General features: G+C 37.0%; 1 protein-coding gene across 2 annotated transcripts in view; it reads right to left on the bottom strand.

The window, feature by feature from the left end:
• Window positions 1-1,481: 1,481 nt before the first annotated feature.
• Window positions 1,482-15,133, bottom strand: part of LOC126717941 (uncharacterized) — a 62,935-nt gene continuing 49,283 nt past the window's right edge. For both annotated transcript variants that reach the window (XM_050419944.1, XM_050419943.1), the window contains 7 exons: window positions 4,572-4,684; window positions 4,381-4,458; window positions 2,713-2,778; window positions 2,499-2,630; window positions 2,324-2,380; window positions 2,151-2,231; window positions 1,482-2,028 (listed from right to left, as the gene is read on the bottom strand). In XM_050419944.1, the coding sequence (XP_050275901.1) occupies window positions 1,978-2,028; window positions 2,151-2,231; window positions 2,324-2,380; window positions 2,499-2,630; window positions 2,713-2,778; window positions 4,381-4,458; window positions 4,572-4,684 (578 nt within the window). In that variant the 3' untranslated portion in view covers window positions 1,482-1,977. The remainder of the gene's footprint in view (window positions 2,029-2,150; window positions 2,232-2,323; window positions 2,381-2,498; window positions 2,631-2,712; window positions 2,779-4,380; window positions 4,459-4,571; window positions 4,685-15,133) is intronic.

Raw genomic sequence — 15,133 nt, 5'->3', positions numbered from 1 at the left:
TCCAACTATTCTTCTTCACTTCAAGAATTGGCTCAATAGCCCAGATCTTCTCCACTTCACGAATTGTACTTGAAAGTTGAAACCTATGATTCTTGGCCCAATTTGAAATCATGAAGATTATTAGGCAAATACCCTGCAATGGCTTCTTCATCAAATTGTAACACAAATTAAAGTCATAAAAGAGAAGATCATTCAATTGTATAATTTCTTTAAGTTTTTAATAAAAATATTTTAGTCTACCTTATAAATAGATAAGTTCCCATATATAACATGAGTTAGCGACTAGTATATATATAAAATCAAAACCTCTGAAACTCTCACAATTTTCCATATTAGCACAATATTTAAATAAAATTATTTTGTTTAGTCCAAACTTAACAAAGAGTGGCTCTCAAAAAAAAAAAAAAAAAAAAAAAAAGGAGTGAAACTCTATCTCTCTAACAAGTCCAACTTAAACTCAAACTCATCATTACTTTTAAACAAAATTATTTTTGTTTAATCCAAACTTAATAAAGAATGAAACTCTTATCTCTTTAACAAGTCCAACTTAAACTCAAACTCAAACGTTGATAATTTATCTCCAAATTTGTGAAATTAATCATGAACACCATAAAAGTGAAGCAAACTCTAATATTTTTTTTTTAAACCGAACAGAGATATGAGCTCTTCTTATATTATTTTCTTTTCCTCTACTTTGTTAAAATATATATATTATGATTTTTCATGTATTTTTTAAAAAGTAATTTCCGTACATGAACCACCAAACTCTCTTTAATCGTTTTTTACAAGATTAAAAAACTTGCAATAATTGAAATTATTCTTTTGAATGTAACTCTTCTTTCATATTTCTCTATCGTTTGTTATATATATATTGTTTTGTTTCAATAATTTCTAAGCAGTAAATCATCTTATTTTTTTAATTTTTTTCGGTCTTTTAGAAATTTTAATATTTAAATTTTTGAGTTATTTTTTTGCGGTATCTGAAATTGTTTGACAAATTTTTTGTAAACTATTGCACATTCAAGCAATGGTTTTTTCATCAAATTGTAACACAAATTAGAGTCATATACGAGTAAATCATGCAATGGTATAGTTTCTTAATCAATTTAAGATTTTATAAAATTATTTGTCTACCTCACAAATAAGTAGATTCTCGTGCATAGCACGGATTAGCGACTAGTAATAATAATGATCATGATTTTTGTATCACAATAATAGTTACATATATTAAAAAAATAAAAATAAAAAAAAATGGCAAATAATGAATAATAATATATAGATGCAATCTGTTACCAATAAAGAATTTTTCTCCATCGCAGAGCAGTCACCCCGCCTGGCAAGATACCCTGGATAATCTAAGGTGATAAATCAGACAGCCGAATGATGCGTACACAAGCGTAGGCATGAGCGCATACACTCTTACCTCCATGACCACACTACTCTATAGCATGGGTTGATGAAGCTCATCAGGAAGGTTTCTATGCAATGAATATATGAACTATTTTCTTTCATCTTGTTTGTATCAACGTTTTTAATAAATTACAACAAAATTTTAATAAGAGTATTACACGCCAGAAAGCAAATTGGTCAATCAGAGCATTCAATAATCAAACATAAATCCAAAATTTCTAGTCTCAATGCTTCTAACCGTTAAGACGGCCATACCTAGTACACAAAACTCATACTTTTACAGGGTCTAGGTAAGGTCATAACAGGCAGCTTGAGAGGCTGATTCTCATACTCAAACCTGCAACCTATCGCTTTTGGTGTAAGACACTTGCCATTACATCAAGCTTGATGTCTTAACTGTTAACAATATATATATAAAATAATAATAATAATAATAATAAAACCTTCCGCTTTACAAACTCAGCTTTTGGCTTGCATCTCACTGCTCTAGAGAGATGGAATTTTCCTTTTCAATCAACAATGGATGGAACAGCACTCAAAATTCATTCTCGACCCAAATACAAGTTGTTAGTGATTTAGTACCATCTGGATAGCATCCTGTTCAGACTCCGTCAAACTCTGGTAACAGAAGCAAAACAAAACATCACATATCACATATTTTAAGTTAGTCATATGCACGATAAAGGGAGGAAACTTCATATTGATAGAAGCTTTCATCTGCTTGATTGAATTTAAAGTACCTGGCAAAGATTCTCAAACAGTGGTCTGTTGCTCTGGCAAAAATTCACTAAGAAATCTCGAAGATAGTGAGCCAGATTAATCTGTCAGGTGCAATCATGTTTAGTTAACAATATAAAAAATTCTTGACCACGGCCATTCTTGGAAATACAAAAATTTGGCATCCAGACAACACCTGATTAAGTGGATCGGCAGCACATAGTTGGTCGGCTTCATAGTCATCTTCGTGATCCTTGAAATGCTCAAGCAAGTTTAACCAGAAATAAGGAAAAGGTATTGCAAAGAAAGAGAAAAAGAAAAAGTGTACTCATAAATTGGTAGACAGGAAAATTGTCATGTTCCTTGCAAACCTTGTTAAATACTTTTTCCATTGCTTCAAGATGTTCATATGTGGGTCTGCCTGATGATGTAGCAGAAAGTGAATGAAGTAAATCTTTATCCATCTCTGCATCCCCAGCTTGAATTTCTTCCCAGTCACTATCCTGATACACAATTCATTCAAAGCTTAAAGATCTGATTACAAATGGGTGATCTGGACTGGACAGCAGATCATAAACTACCTACCTCATCATCATCAGCCAAATCTTGTTCTCGGATTTCAATTAATGCATCGGCCAACAGTGCCAGTATCTGCTCCACCCAGGTAATTCAATTTGTTTCAATTCAAACATACAATTTCCAATTAAAAAAAAAAAAAAATGTTCCAGAGGCACAGAACAGGCTTTCAGCTTTCTTCATACTATGGTTTATTAAAAAGCAGAAAAAAATAATCAACAAGTTTCATGAATAATGCACAGTATATCAAGCTTCTCAAGAGCACAATTGTGCACTAGTGATCCTGATGGACTGAAATAGAATGAAATGGTCTCTGCTGTTAAGTGATAGATGGAAAATGCTGATATGGCTAACGGTGATATTAAAATATTATTTTTTATGCCATTTAACTTGCATGTGGCCTTAATTTTTTATTTTTTTTAAAAATTCATTCATATTGAATTTATATGAGCTAATCAAATGTATTAATTAGCAAAAATAAATCACAAATACACACGAATAAAATTCAAATTATTGGACCAAAGAAACCCAAATATAAAACTGGTAGATCTGAAAAATCAAATTGGACAACAAAACACGATGTAACCGAAGTCCCTGCCCCAGGAAAACGCGGAGAGGAAGAGAAAGAGAAAGGAAATGAAGGAGAGAGATCGAACAGTGGAGGACATGGGGATTGTCAGAGTGATGTGGCAAGAGACCGTCATTGGGATGAGGGAGAGAGATCGGACAGTGGAGGACATGGGGATGTTCCAGATTTTTCTCAAAGGGTGATGTGGCAAGAGACCGTCATTGTCTCATTGGGAAATTCCGCTGCAAGAGTTCGACAAAAGAAATTCATGGCAGTGCAGTAATGGACAAGCTATTGCTTTGAAGAACTCTTCTGTGGGTATTATGATTGAGACAGTAATGGAGAAGCTATTGCCTCCAAATGCAAACAAAAACATGACCAGGGTAATTATTTATGGGTGTGTGAAGTGCTGCTGTGGTACTTCAAGCTATGATTTTTTGCAGAGATGTTTGAGAAATGATGATTATTCATGGGCGCACATAAGGTGTTTGTGGAAAGTTTCAACTCAGGACTAATACAGCTGCTTAACTCTAGAAGAGATAGACTATATGTTAGATGAGTTTCAGTACACGTTACATTCAGATTCACTTTTGTTTTATTCTGAGAACTCATGAAGCCTTTAGGTGGGATTAATAACTGTTTTGGGTCTTCCATTAGCTGTGGAGATGATAGGAAAATTAAATCAAAAGAACTTGATCAGGAAGCTGCAAAGAAAATCCAACCAAAGAGTTCCATCAGCTCCAAAGATGTTAAGATTAAATCTGAAGAATTCTCATCTGTTAAAATTTTAAATCCTAAATAAGTTTGTGATTTTAATTTTCATAAAGCTTTTGCTTTTTTTGGTTATAATATTTTTAAAATTCTATGTGGCAGCCCATGTGGCAACTTAGGTGGCACAAAAACAATATTTTAATATCACTATTAGCCATGTCAGCATTTTCCATCCAAAACTTAACAGCAAGGACCATTTTGACACAATACCATAAGGTTAGAGACCAAATTAATATAGTTAAAATATTAGGGACCAAATTGATACACGGCCTAAAGGTTAAGGACCAAATATGTAATTTACCCTATTTTAAAAGTGATAGAATGCAATGTTGAAATACCTTTGCAGGAAGCGACACCATTGTCCACTGATCTGGAGCTAATTTGGCTTTTGAGCGGGTGGTTATCCCTGCAGCAAACTTTTACCGACCAAAAAAATAAATATATATACATATATATATATATATATATATATGCAGATCTTAAGTAGATGCACATCAAAAAGAAAATGCATCTAAGATTATATACAGACCTTAACTAGATGACCTTGGACGTTGGTCTTTGTCAATTCAGCATGCCTTGTGGAAAGCAACAATGCCAAAGCACTGGTAGTGACTTTAATTTGATAGGCCCCCTGAATTTCACCTGCATGCAAGTATTGGAATAAATCATCAATTTAGTCGGCTAATATCCTCTCTTGCAAGTCTTTTGTTAATCAACAAGGCAATTAATCGTGAAAAATTAACTATCCTAGTCATCATTTACACTATCACTTGAAGTTTGGAGGGAGCATGGAAAGAGGGGAGTAATCCTTTTCTTTTGAACAGATGTTTTAACAAATAAATGGAAGTTAGTTCTTGTTTGATTGCAAAGTAAAAAAGGAGAGGAAATTATACAGGACCATTGATGTAGTTCTGTTACTAGCTTTTGTTTTATAATAAGTAATTTCCTTTTACTTTTAATAGCCTTTATCACTTGTAACAGAAAGTTAGTTAGCTGATAGGTTGTTAGTGATAAGTGCAATAGCCTATTAGTTAGTTAGAGAAGTTAGTTAGGCTTTGGCCAATCACATGGCTGCCACATGGTAGGTTCTTGTAACTAACTCAGCATCTTGCTTATGTAAATATAAATAAGCAATGCTACCCTCATTGTAACTAGTTCTAATTTGAATCCAAGAAATCTAACTATGAGGCATTATTCCAAGAGTGTGTCTCTTGAAGAGCTATTTCATTCTTTATTTTCTCTAAGCAACTTAGCTTTCTAAAACATCTTTCATTTTCACCATTTTTCCTTCATCATAATTTGGTATCAGAGCTTGAGATCCTTAGGATTCAAGTTCGTTTGCAATTTGTTTCTTCATTTTCTATCATCAAGAACCTATCAAGATCCTATCTTGATTTCATTTTCTTATCCTTTACTAGCGAGCCTAAGAATTTGTGACGATGACACCAATAGTTTACAATAGAAGGAACAAGAAAGCTTTTGCAGCACATGAACCTGAGCTGCGGGTTCATCCCAAGCAGCAGCCGCAACCACACCAAGAAGGAGAACCCCAGGTGACATTGAAGCAAACCGTGGAGCTGCTACGGAGGCAGCTAGCTGCCTTGACTGAGGAAGTGAGAAGAATCCAGCGTTACCATCCTAGAAATGATGATGAACTTGCTGAAGATGCTGAAACTGACAGTCAACAACTTTAGTAACCCAATTGGTCAGCCTAGAGGAGGTGTTCCACAGGAAGTGCTTGGTCCTCCAAGGGGAAAACCAAAATGGGAATCAAACTTCAAGATTGAGTTACTTGAGTTCTATGGTAGCTTGAATCATGAAGAATTCATGGATTGGCTTAAACAAGTGGAAAGAATCTTTGATTTCCATGAGGTACTAGATTCCAAGAAGGTGAAATTGATCTTTATCAAGCTGAGGAGAGCTTCAACCTGGTGGGAACAGCTCCAAGTTCAAAGAGTTAGGAGGGGTAAAAGAAAGATCCATAATTGGTGCAAGATGAAGCAGAAAATGAGAAACCAGTTTCTGCCTTTCAATTATATGCAGTCCTTGTACAAACAACTGCATAATTTGAAGCAACATAGCAGTGCAGAAGAGTATATAGAGGCATTTTATCAACTGGTAGCTCGAATAGACCTGAATGAGAGTGAAGAGCATATAGTTGCAAGGTTCTTGAGTGGTCTTAAACCACCAATTCAAGATGCCTTATCTTTACACCAACTGTGGACTGTATTTGAAGCTTACAATAGAGCCTTGATGTTTGAGAAGCAACTTGCAAGAAGAGCTTTTATGCAGTTTCAAGCTTATGGTGATTGTAGAAGTACCCAAGTCAGTGCTCAAGGAAGGCCAACTACTAACAGTGCACAACCTTTCAAGATTGATAGTGTAGGTCTGCCTTAAACTTCTGGTGCAGGCAAACCAATCCCTAAAGTAGCACAAAGTTTTACATTTAAGTGCTACAAGTGTGGAGAAGTTGGGCACAAGGCCACAGATTGCAAGAAAGTGCTTTGATGATTGAAGGTTGTGAAGACTAGGAAGATGAAGAATTTCCAATGTATGCAGAAGATATTGTTATAGGTGAATCAAATGAGGAAGAAGTCTTGGCTTTGGTAATGAAAAAGACCTTGTTAGCACCAAAACATGAGGAGCAAGAGGATTGGTTGAGGAGCAACATTTTTCACACTTGTAATATTGGTGGCAGGATTTGCAGCTTATTTATTGCTGGAGAAAGCTGTGAAAATGTGTTTTCTGAAGAAGTTGTTTAATAACTTGGCTCGAAGAATGAAGATCATCCTCACCCCTACAAATTGACATGGCTTAAGACAGGCAATGATATAAGAGTTTCCAAGATATGCATGGTAACCTTTTCAATCAGGAAGAAGTTCCAAGATTCAGTTTTTTGTAATGTAGTGAAGATGGATGCATGCCATTTGTTGTTGGGAAGGCCTTGGCAATATGATAAGCACACCAACCATGATGGAAGGAAGAACACCTACAACCTAAACAAGGATAGACAGCATTACACCCTACTGCCCATGAAAGAAAAGTTGATTCTTAAAACTCCTACTACTGCACAGCCTAATTCTTTGCTTATTGCCAAGAAATTTGCACAAGAAACTCTAGCAACTGGTGTGGTTTACATGTTATTGACTGCATTAGAGTTAGATGCTATGATAGTGCCTCAATCTATAAAAGAGTTGATCAAGTCATTTGAGGATGTCTTCCCTAATGAATTACCTACTGAATTGCCTCCTATGAGAGACAGACAACATGCCATTGATTTCATTCCAGGTTCTGCATTACCTAATAGGGCTGCCTATAGGATGACACCAATGGAAAAGGATGAACTTGATAGGCAAGTGCAAGAACTATAGAACAAGGGATATATTAGGCCAAGTATTAGTCCATATGTTGTACCAACCCTCTTAACCCCTAAGAAGGATAGTAGTTGGAGAATGTGTGTTGAAAATAGAGACATTAACAAAATCACAATCAAATATTGGTTTCCTATACTTAGGCTAGATGATATGCTTGATTGTCTAGCTGGTTCTAAAATCTTTCCCAAGATATATCTTAGAAGTGGCTATCATCAAATTCGAATTAAGCCAGGGGATGAGTGGAAGACTGCCTTTAAGACACATAGTGGGCTATATGAGTGGTTTGTCATGCCCTTTGGTCTTACTAATGCACCCGCTACTTTCATGAGGGTAATGACTCAAATGTTGCAACCTTTGATTGGTGTATGTGTTGTAGTTTACTTTGATGATATATTGGCATATAGAAAGACTTTGAATGATCATGTGAATCATTTGCAATCTGTTTTTGAGTTACTAAGAAGGAATAAGTTCTATGCAAATACCAGGAAATGTACCTTTGTAGTAAGTAAGGTAGGTTTTCTTGGGTATGTGGTGATTGATAAGGGAATTGCAATGGCTGAGGGGAAGGTTAAGGCCATTCTAGATAGGCCTGTTGCAAGATATGTGGCTGAAGTAAGAAGCTTCCATGGGTTAGCAACATTTTATAGGAGATTTATTAAAGGGTTTAGCACAATTGCAGCACCACTCACTGACAGTCTCAAGCTGTCTACTATTGCGTGGGATGAGGCTAAGCAGCAGAGTTTTGAGTCCTTGAAAGCTGCCCTTACTATAGCACCAATATTGCAAGCTCTTGACTTTGAAAAGATCTTTGAATTGGATTGTGATGCTTTTGGAGTTGGCATAGGGGGTGTTCTCAATCAAGAGGGCAAACCAGTGGCCTATTTCAGTGAAAAACTCAATTCAGCCAAGCTCAACTACTGCATCAATGATGTGGAATTCTATGCCATAGTACAAGCAATAAAACATTGGGAGTACTATTTGGCTTACAAAGAATTTATACTCCAACTGACCATGAGGTCAACAAACAGCATGCCAAATGGGCTGTCTACTTACAACAGTTCAACTTTAGCTAAAGGCACAAAGTTGGAGTCCTTAAAAGAGTGGTAGATGGTCTTAGCAGGAGATCTTGCTTACTAGTGCAGATGCACAACACAGTTGAGGGCTTTGAGGCATTCAGGGAGCATTATAAAGAAGATTTCAAGTTGTTTCAGATTGTGCATAATTTGCAACAAGGCAACAGAGCTGCCTATCCTGGATTCAACCTACAAGATGGCTACTTGTTCAAAGGCCTGCTCCTTAGTATTCCAAAATGTTCTCTCAGGCACAAGATTCTGCTTGAAGTGCATAACCAAGGCCATTTTGGCAGAGAGAATACACTGTAGCTCCTACAACAACAATTCTATTGACCAGGCATGCTTAAGGATGTGGGAAGACTAGTTCAAAGATGCATGATATGTCAGCAAAGCCAAGGGACAGCCAACAATGCTAGATTGTATCTGCCCCTTCCAGTGCCTAACAAGCCTTGGACCAGCATTAGCATGGACTTTGTGCTTGGATTACCCCCTACTACTAGAAGATCAGACTATATTCTAGTGATAGTCGACAGATTCTCCAAGATGGCCCATTTTGTGGCTTGCAAAAAGACTAATGATGCCTCCAATATTGCTGGTTTATTTTTCAGGGAGATTTATAAGTTACATGGAGTTCCAACCAGCATTTTCTGATAGGGAAGCCAAGTTTCTTGCCCATTTCTGGAGAACTTTGTGGAGGAAAATTGGTACTAACTTACAGTACAGCACCAATTTCCATCCTCAAACGGATGGACAGACTGAGGTGGTCAATAGGAGCTTCGGCAACCTCCTAAGGTGTTTTGTAAGGGACAAACCTAAGGAATGGGAGAATGTTTTACCTATAGCATATAGCAGAGTTTGCCTACAACTCATCTACTAATAGAACAACTCAACACTCTCCCTTTGAGATTGTTTATGGGATGCAACCAGCTAGTGTTCTTGACTTGTCAAGCTTACCATTACCCAAGGAGCATCCGAAAGCCACTGAATTAGCTGACGTCATACAACAGCAATATGTAGATATTAAGAAGAAAATAGAGGCCAGCAGTGCTATGTACAAGGCACAAGCTTACAAGAAGAAAAGGCAAGTGATTTTCAAGGAAGGTGACCTGGTATGGGTGATCCTGACCAAGGAGAGGAATCCTGCTGGACCTTATACAAAGTTGCAGCAAAAGAAGATTGGTCTTTGTCCTATACTACATAAGATCAATGACAATGCCTACCAAGTCAAGCTACCTGATCATCTACGCATTTCTAATAGTTCAATGTACATCACTTGCTGCCCTATCATGAACCAAATCAACTTACAACAAGCCACACTTGAGGACAAGTGTGTTCTAAAGAGGGACAATCTTGATGCAGTTCATTTTTAAATCTATCTGTTATTAGCTTCTATTGTATAATAAGTAATTTCCTTTTACTTATAATAGCCTCTATCACTTGTAACAGAAAGTTAGTCAGCTAATAGGTTGTTAGTTATAAGTGCAATAACCTATTAGTTAGAGAAATTAGTTAGGCTTTGGTCAATCACATGGCAGCCATATGGTGGATTCTTGTAACTAGCTGAATTTGAATCCAAGAAATCTACCTATGAGGTATTATTCCAAGTGTGTGTCTCTTGAGAGCTAGTTCATTCTTTCTTTTCTCTAAGCAACTTAGCTTTCTAAAACATCTTTCCTTTTCACCATTTTTCCTCCATCAACCATACAAAGTAACAATTTTACCTATCTTTGTTAAATTTATATATATATATATATATTTATATATATATGTATAAATTTAAATATATGTATGTATGTATATATATATGGAGAAAAACAATATTTAATAATAACAAGTACATGAAATTTCTCTTCAAAAAGCCATGTAAAAATAAATTAAAAGGTGTTTTTTTCAGGTACGCTATTTGTTCAAATGGAATGGGCTTCAATAATATTGCATTTATATTTGAAAATTCTACCAAACTGAGCCAGAGATTTCTCAATATCTTCAAAAGAACACCGATTACGTTCAATCCAAATAGTCCACATCAAACAGCCTAGAACTAAATTCCAAATATTAGAATTAGGGGTGTTCACGGTGCAGTTTTGGGCCATTTTTATCACTGCACTTTGCGGTGCGATTTAGCCAAAACCATAACCGCACATCTCATTTTTGCAGTCACATGTGCAGTGCAGTGCGATTTGGTTCAATTTAGAGTTTAGCCAAAACCATAACCTCACCGTACCTCATTCTTGAGGTTACATGTGCAATGCGGTGTATAAGATACAGTTTGAATGGTTTGAAACCGGTATATTTTTCAAATTTTGGACTTTTCCTGCCCAGTCCAAGACTGATTTTTCCCTTTGTTTTAGGTCAAGTTTTAAACTATTGAACTAGTTTTTCTTTATTTTGGGTTGGCTTTCCTAATCAATACTTGCTAAGGTTGTTAAACTTTTTTTTTTTTGGGAAAACTAGGGTTATTAAACTATTAATAATATATAATATTAAAAAAAAATAAGCATGTTAATATGTAGAGGGAGTGCAGTGCAGTTATGCCATTTTGCAGGCGGTTTATGCGGTTTAGTAAACACCCCTAATTGGAAATATGTTTCCCAAGCCAATGATACCAACAAAATAATAAGTCTGCAATTGAACCTGGCATGACCCAATCAATCCCAAACAACTGAAGCATATACATCCACATAGAATGAGCTACCGAACAGAAAATCAACAGGTGATTCATAGATTCCTCATCACAACAGCACATAAAACAACGATTCGCCAAAGGGCAACCACAAAGCATAAGATCATCCAAAGTTAGAATCTAGCCATGAGCTACTGTCCACATAAAGAATGCCACCCTTTTAAGAACCTTTACTTTCCAAATGCCCTTCCAAGGGAAAGTAAAATGAGTAGCATCTCAAATCTTATGATAAAAAGACTGAATGTCAAACTTTCCACTTCCATTGAGGCACCAACAAAGACTGTCACAACCACCAACCCTAGGAATCTGAGATTGGATGAAGTGAAGAAAGAAGAAAGAAGCTGCTAACTCCCAATCATTGAATTCCCTATAAAATCCTAAGTACCACACTGTCATTTTCACCCACCGGAAGACTTAACACATTAGAAATACAAGCTTCCTTATTGACTGAACACAAATAACCAAGGATAAAGAGTTTTAAGAGAATTACTCTCAATCCACTTATCATGCCAAAAAAGTATATGAGAACCATCCCCCACCACAAAAAGACAAGTGCTTAGAAAAGCTCTCCCACCCTTCTCTAATGCTTCACCACAAACCACACCCATAAGCCCTTCAACAAACTCTAGTGCCCCACCCCCGTTTCCCTTCCCCATATTTCATGGCAAAACCCCTCTACCACAGATGGGTAGTTTCATGGTCATTCCTCCAAAGCCATTTTCCTAATAAAACCTGATTAAAAGACACCAAATTCTGAATTCTCAAACCACCCAACTCATGCGGTAAGCAAACTTTTTCCCAAGCCACCAAGGGATATTTGAAGCACTCCTCTGAGAAACCCCACAAAAAATTCCTCTGAATACATTCTAATCTAATAGCCACCGCTTTAGGAATTGTAAAAAGGGAGAGATAATAAGTTGGCAGGCTTGAAAGGGTACTTTTCAACAAAGTGAGTCTACCACCCTTTGAAAAATAAAGACGCTTCCAACCCGAAAGCTGCTTCTCCATCCTCTCTAGAATCGGATTCCAGATAAAGGTTGTCTTATACTAAGTATCCAATGGCATTCCCAAATAAATCATAGGCAAACTACCCACCTTGCATTGAAAAATGTTAGCTAATGTTTGAATGTTACTGACCTCCCCAATAGGGACAATCTTACTTTTCCCCACATTCACCTTCAAATCGGTAAAAGCTTGAAAATAAGTCAAAGCCTGCCTAATGGAAAGCAATTGCTCCCTAGAAGTATCGCTGAAAAGAATGGTATTATCAGCAAATAATAGATGGGAAGTACGAATACCAGTAGTATTAATAGGTCCCACATGAAAACCCTGAATGAGACAACCTTCCTCAGTTTTCTTTAGAATCCGACTTAAAACCTCCATGATCAAAAGAAAGAGGAGGAGACAACAAATCACCTTGTCTTAGACCTCAAGAGTTACCAAAGAAACCAGCAGGAGATCCATTAACCAAAACTGAGAAGTGGACAGTAGTGACACAAGCCTTTAACCATCTCCTCCATCAAACCCCAAAACCCATCCTCTCCAATAGATAGAACAAAGCGTCTCAATTCACATGATCATTGGCTTTTCCGATGTCTAACTTAAACACCACCCCTAGAGTACGACGCTTCAGTCTACTATCTAGACAATCATTAGCAATAAGCACTGAATCCAAAATCCATCTATCATCAACAAAAGAATTTTGCAACTCTGAAATGAGTTTGTCCAACACCATCCTCAATCTGTTAGCCAACACCTTAGATAACAGCTTATACACACTGCCCACTAAGCTAATAGGCCGAAAATCTTAAACATTCAATGCATTATTTTTCTTGGGAATCAAAGATTTAGAGTAGAAGCATTCAGAGACCGTTCAAACTCTGAGCTCCTATGAAAATGATCAAAGAAGGCCATAACATCCTTTTCTACTACACTCCAGCATTTATGAAAAAAGGCCATAGTGAAGCCGTCAGGACCTGGGGCTTTATCACCTTCCATCTCTTGGAGGACCTATACCACCTCCTCCTTAGAAAAATCCCTCCCAAGAGAAAGCTACTCATCCTCCTCAATACTAGCAAACTCCAAACCATCTATTGTAGGACGCCATGTATCTGACTCCGTGTACAAGCCCTGATAAAAATGAACCACCTTAGAACACACCTCTTCCTTATCCTCATAAAGGACACCACCCACCTCTATACCTCTAATATGATTAGTTCTTCTGTGGGAATTTGCTATGCGGTGAAAGAAATGAGTATTATTGTCACCCTCGTTCACAAACAATACCTGAGACTTTTGTCTCCAAGAAATCTCCTTCAAAGAAGCTAAATGTGCAATATCACCTTTAATATGAGTGCGACGAGTTTGTTCCTCATGCGAAAGACCCAACAAGTCCTCTCTAGCATCCAAACCCAACAATTCAGATAAAAGGCTTTTCTTCCTAAACGCCAAATCCCCAAATTCCTCCTTATTCCACTTTTTCAAATCATTTTTAAGAGCTTTTAATTACGAGCCAAAATAAAGCTCAGAGAACCCAAAAAGCAAAACCCATTCCACCATTGCCGAACTCTCTCCACAAAATCCTCATCTTTCAACCACATATTCTCAAACTTAAAGGCATTTCAACCTTTATTGACACTACCAACTACCACCAAAAGCGAGCAGTGATCAAAAACTACTCGAGGGAATACCCTTTGAGACACATTCCCGAAATGATCTACCTAATCCACCAATGCCAAGGTCCTGTCAATTCTTGACATACAATTTGTCCCCGAATCTCTAAACCAGGTGAACAAAGCCCCTTCAAGAGGTAAATCAACAAGGCAATTAGCCTCAATGAAATCCGAGAAAGCAAACATAGCCGGATTGAAAGCCTCGCAACTAAATCCCAAAATGTCTCATGTAAGACATACAAATTAGACCGCCCCCATCAAAAGAGAAAGAAAAAAGTTTTGCATCAATACAAAACAACCTCTTACTGACCCCATGATCAGAGGATTGAGATGTAGGAGAGATATTTTATGAGGTTTCTATGGAGGGAATATTTGGTATGGCTAGTGGTGCAGGTACAAGGTTAGACTGTTTAGGCAAAGCATGGTTGGGCCCCTAAGGAGGTGGGGATGGAGTAGGCAATGTTGGAGGAGGGGGATAAGGATATGGGAAGAACCCATACAGTGGAGGAAAGCAAAAAGGAAGAGGAGACAGAGGAGGAATGTGTAAAGGTGGTAAAATGAGGAAAAAAGATGGTGGCAATTGGGGGCGAGGGTGGGGTGGAGGAGGGGGGTGGGGAGGAGTAGGCATCAAAGCATCCCAGGGAATCTAAGGTACCCTGTTTCAAGTAACCAAAGATATTCCCCTTTTCATATGATTGTGATGTGATGTGATTGTACTCCTACCAAAAGGAGATTATTTTGATTAATGGCGATTATGTTTTCATTCATACAATGACAAGGAATATCACACAAATCTCCTAATTAATTATTGTCTCCTGATATGTTATGTATTCCTTCCATTCATCTTAATGGAAGTAATTATACTCAATGGGCCCAGGTAGTTGAAGTGTTTCTTCTTGGTTGAAAGAAGTTTGATTAAATGATTAGTGAACTCCATGTATCTATGGACCCTAAATATGCCGATTGGAGAGCCAAAGATGCACAAATTAGGAATTGATTGTGGAATAGCATGGAATCTAAGATCAGTTGTAGTTTGGTTTTGTTACCAACTGCTAAACTTGTTTAGGAACAGGCCAAGTAACTTTACTCTAGTGTTAACAATATGAAGCAAATTTATGGTCTTCATCAAACTTATCTCTCCTTGAGTCTCAGTGATTTGTCTTTGGAAGATCATTAAAACAAGTTTAAGGGCATATGTGAAGAACTCAATAGTTATCAGCCCATCACCTTTGATGTTAAAACTATGAAGAAACAATGAGATTCTATGCATGTCGCTCACTTCCTCTAGA

The sequence above is a fragment of the Quercus robur genome, chromosome 3 (assembly GCF_932294415.1).
Source record: "Quercus robur chromosome 3, dhQueRobu3.1, whole genome shotgun sequence".
Taxonomy (NCBI): Eukaryota; Viridiplantae; Streptophyta; class Magnoliopsida; order Fagales; family Fagaceae; genus Quercus; species Quercus robur.
Note: the sequence above shows the minus strand (reverse complement) of the source record. Positions and strands in the feature narration are given on the sequence as shown.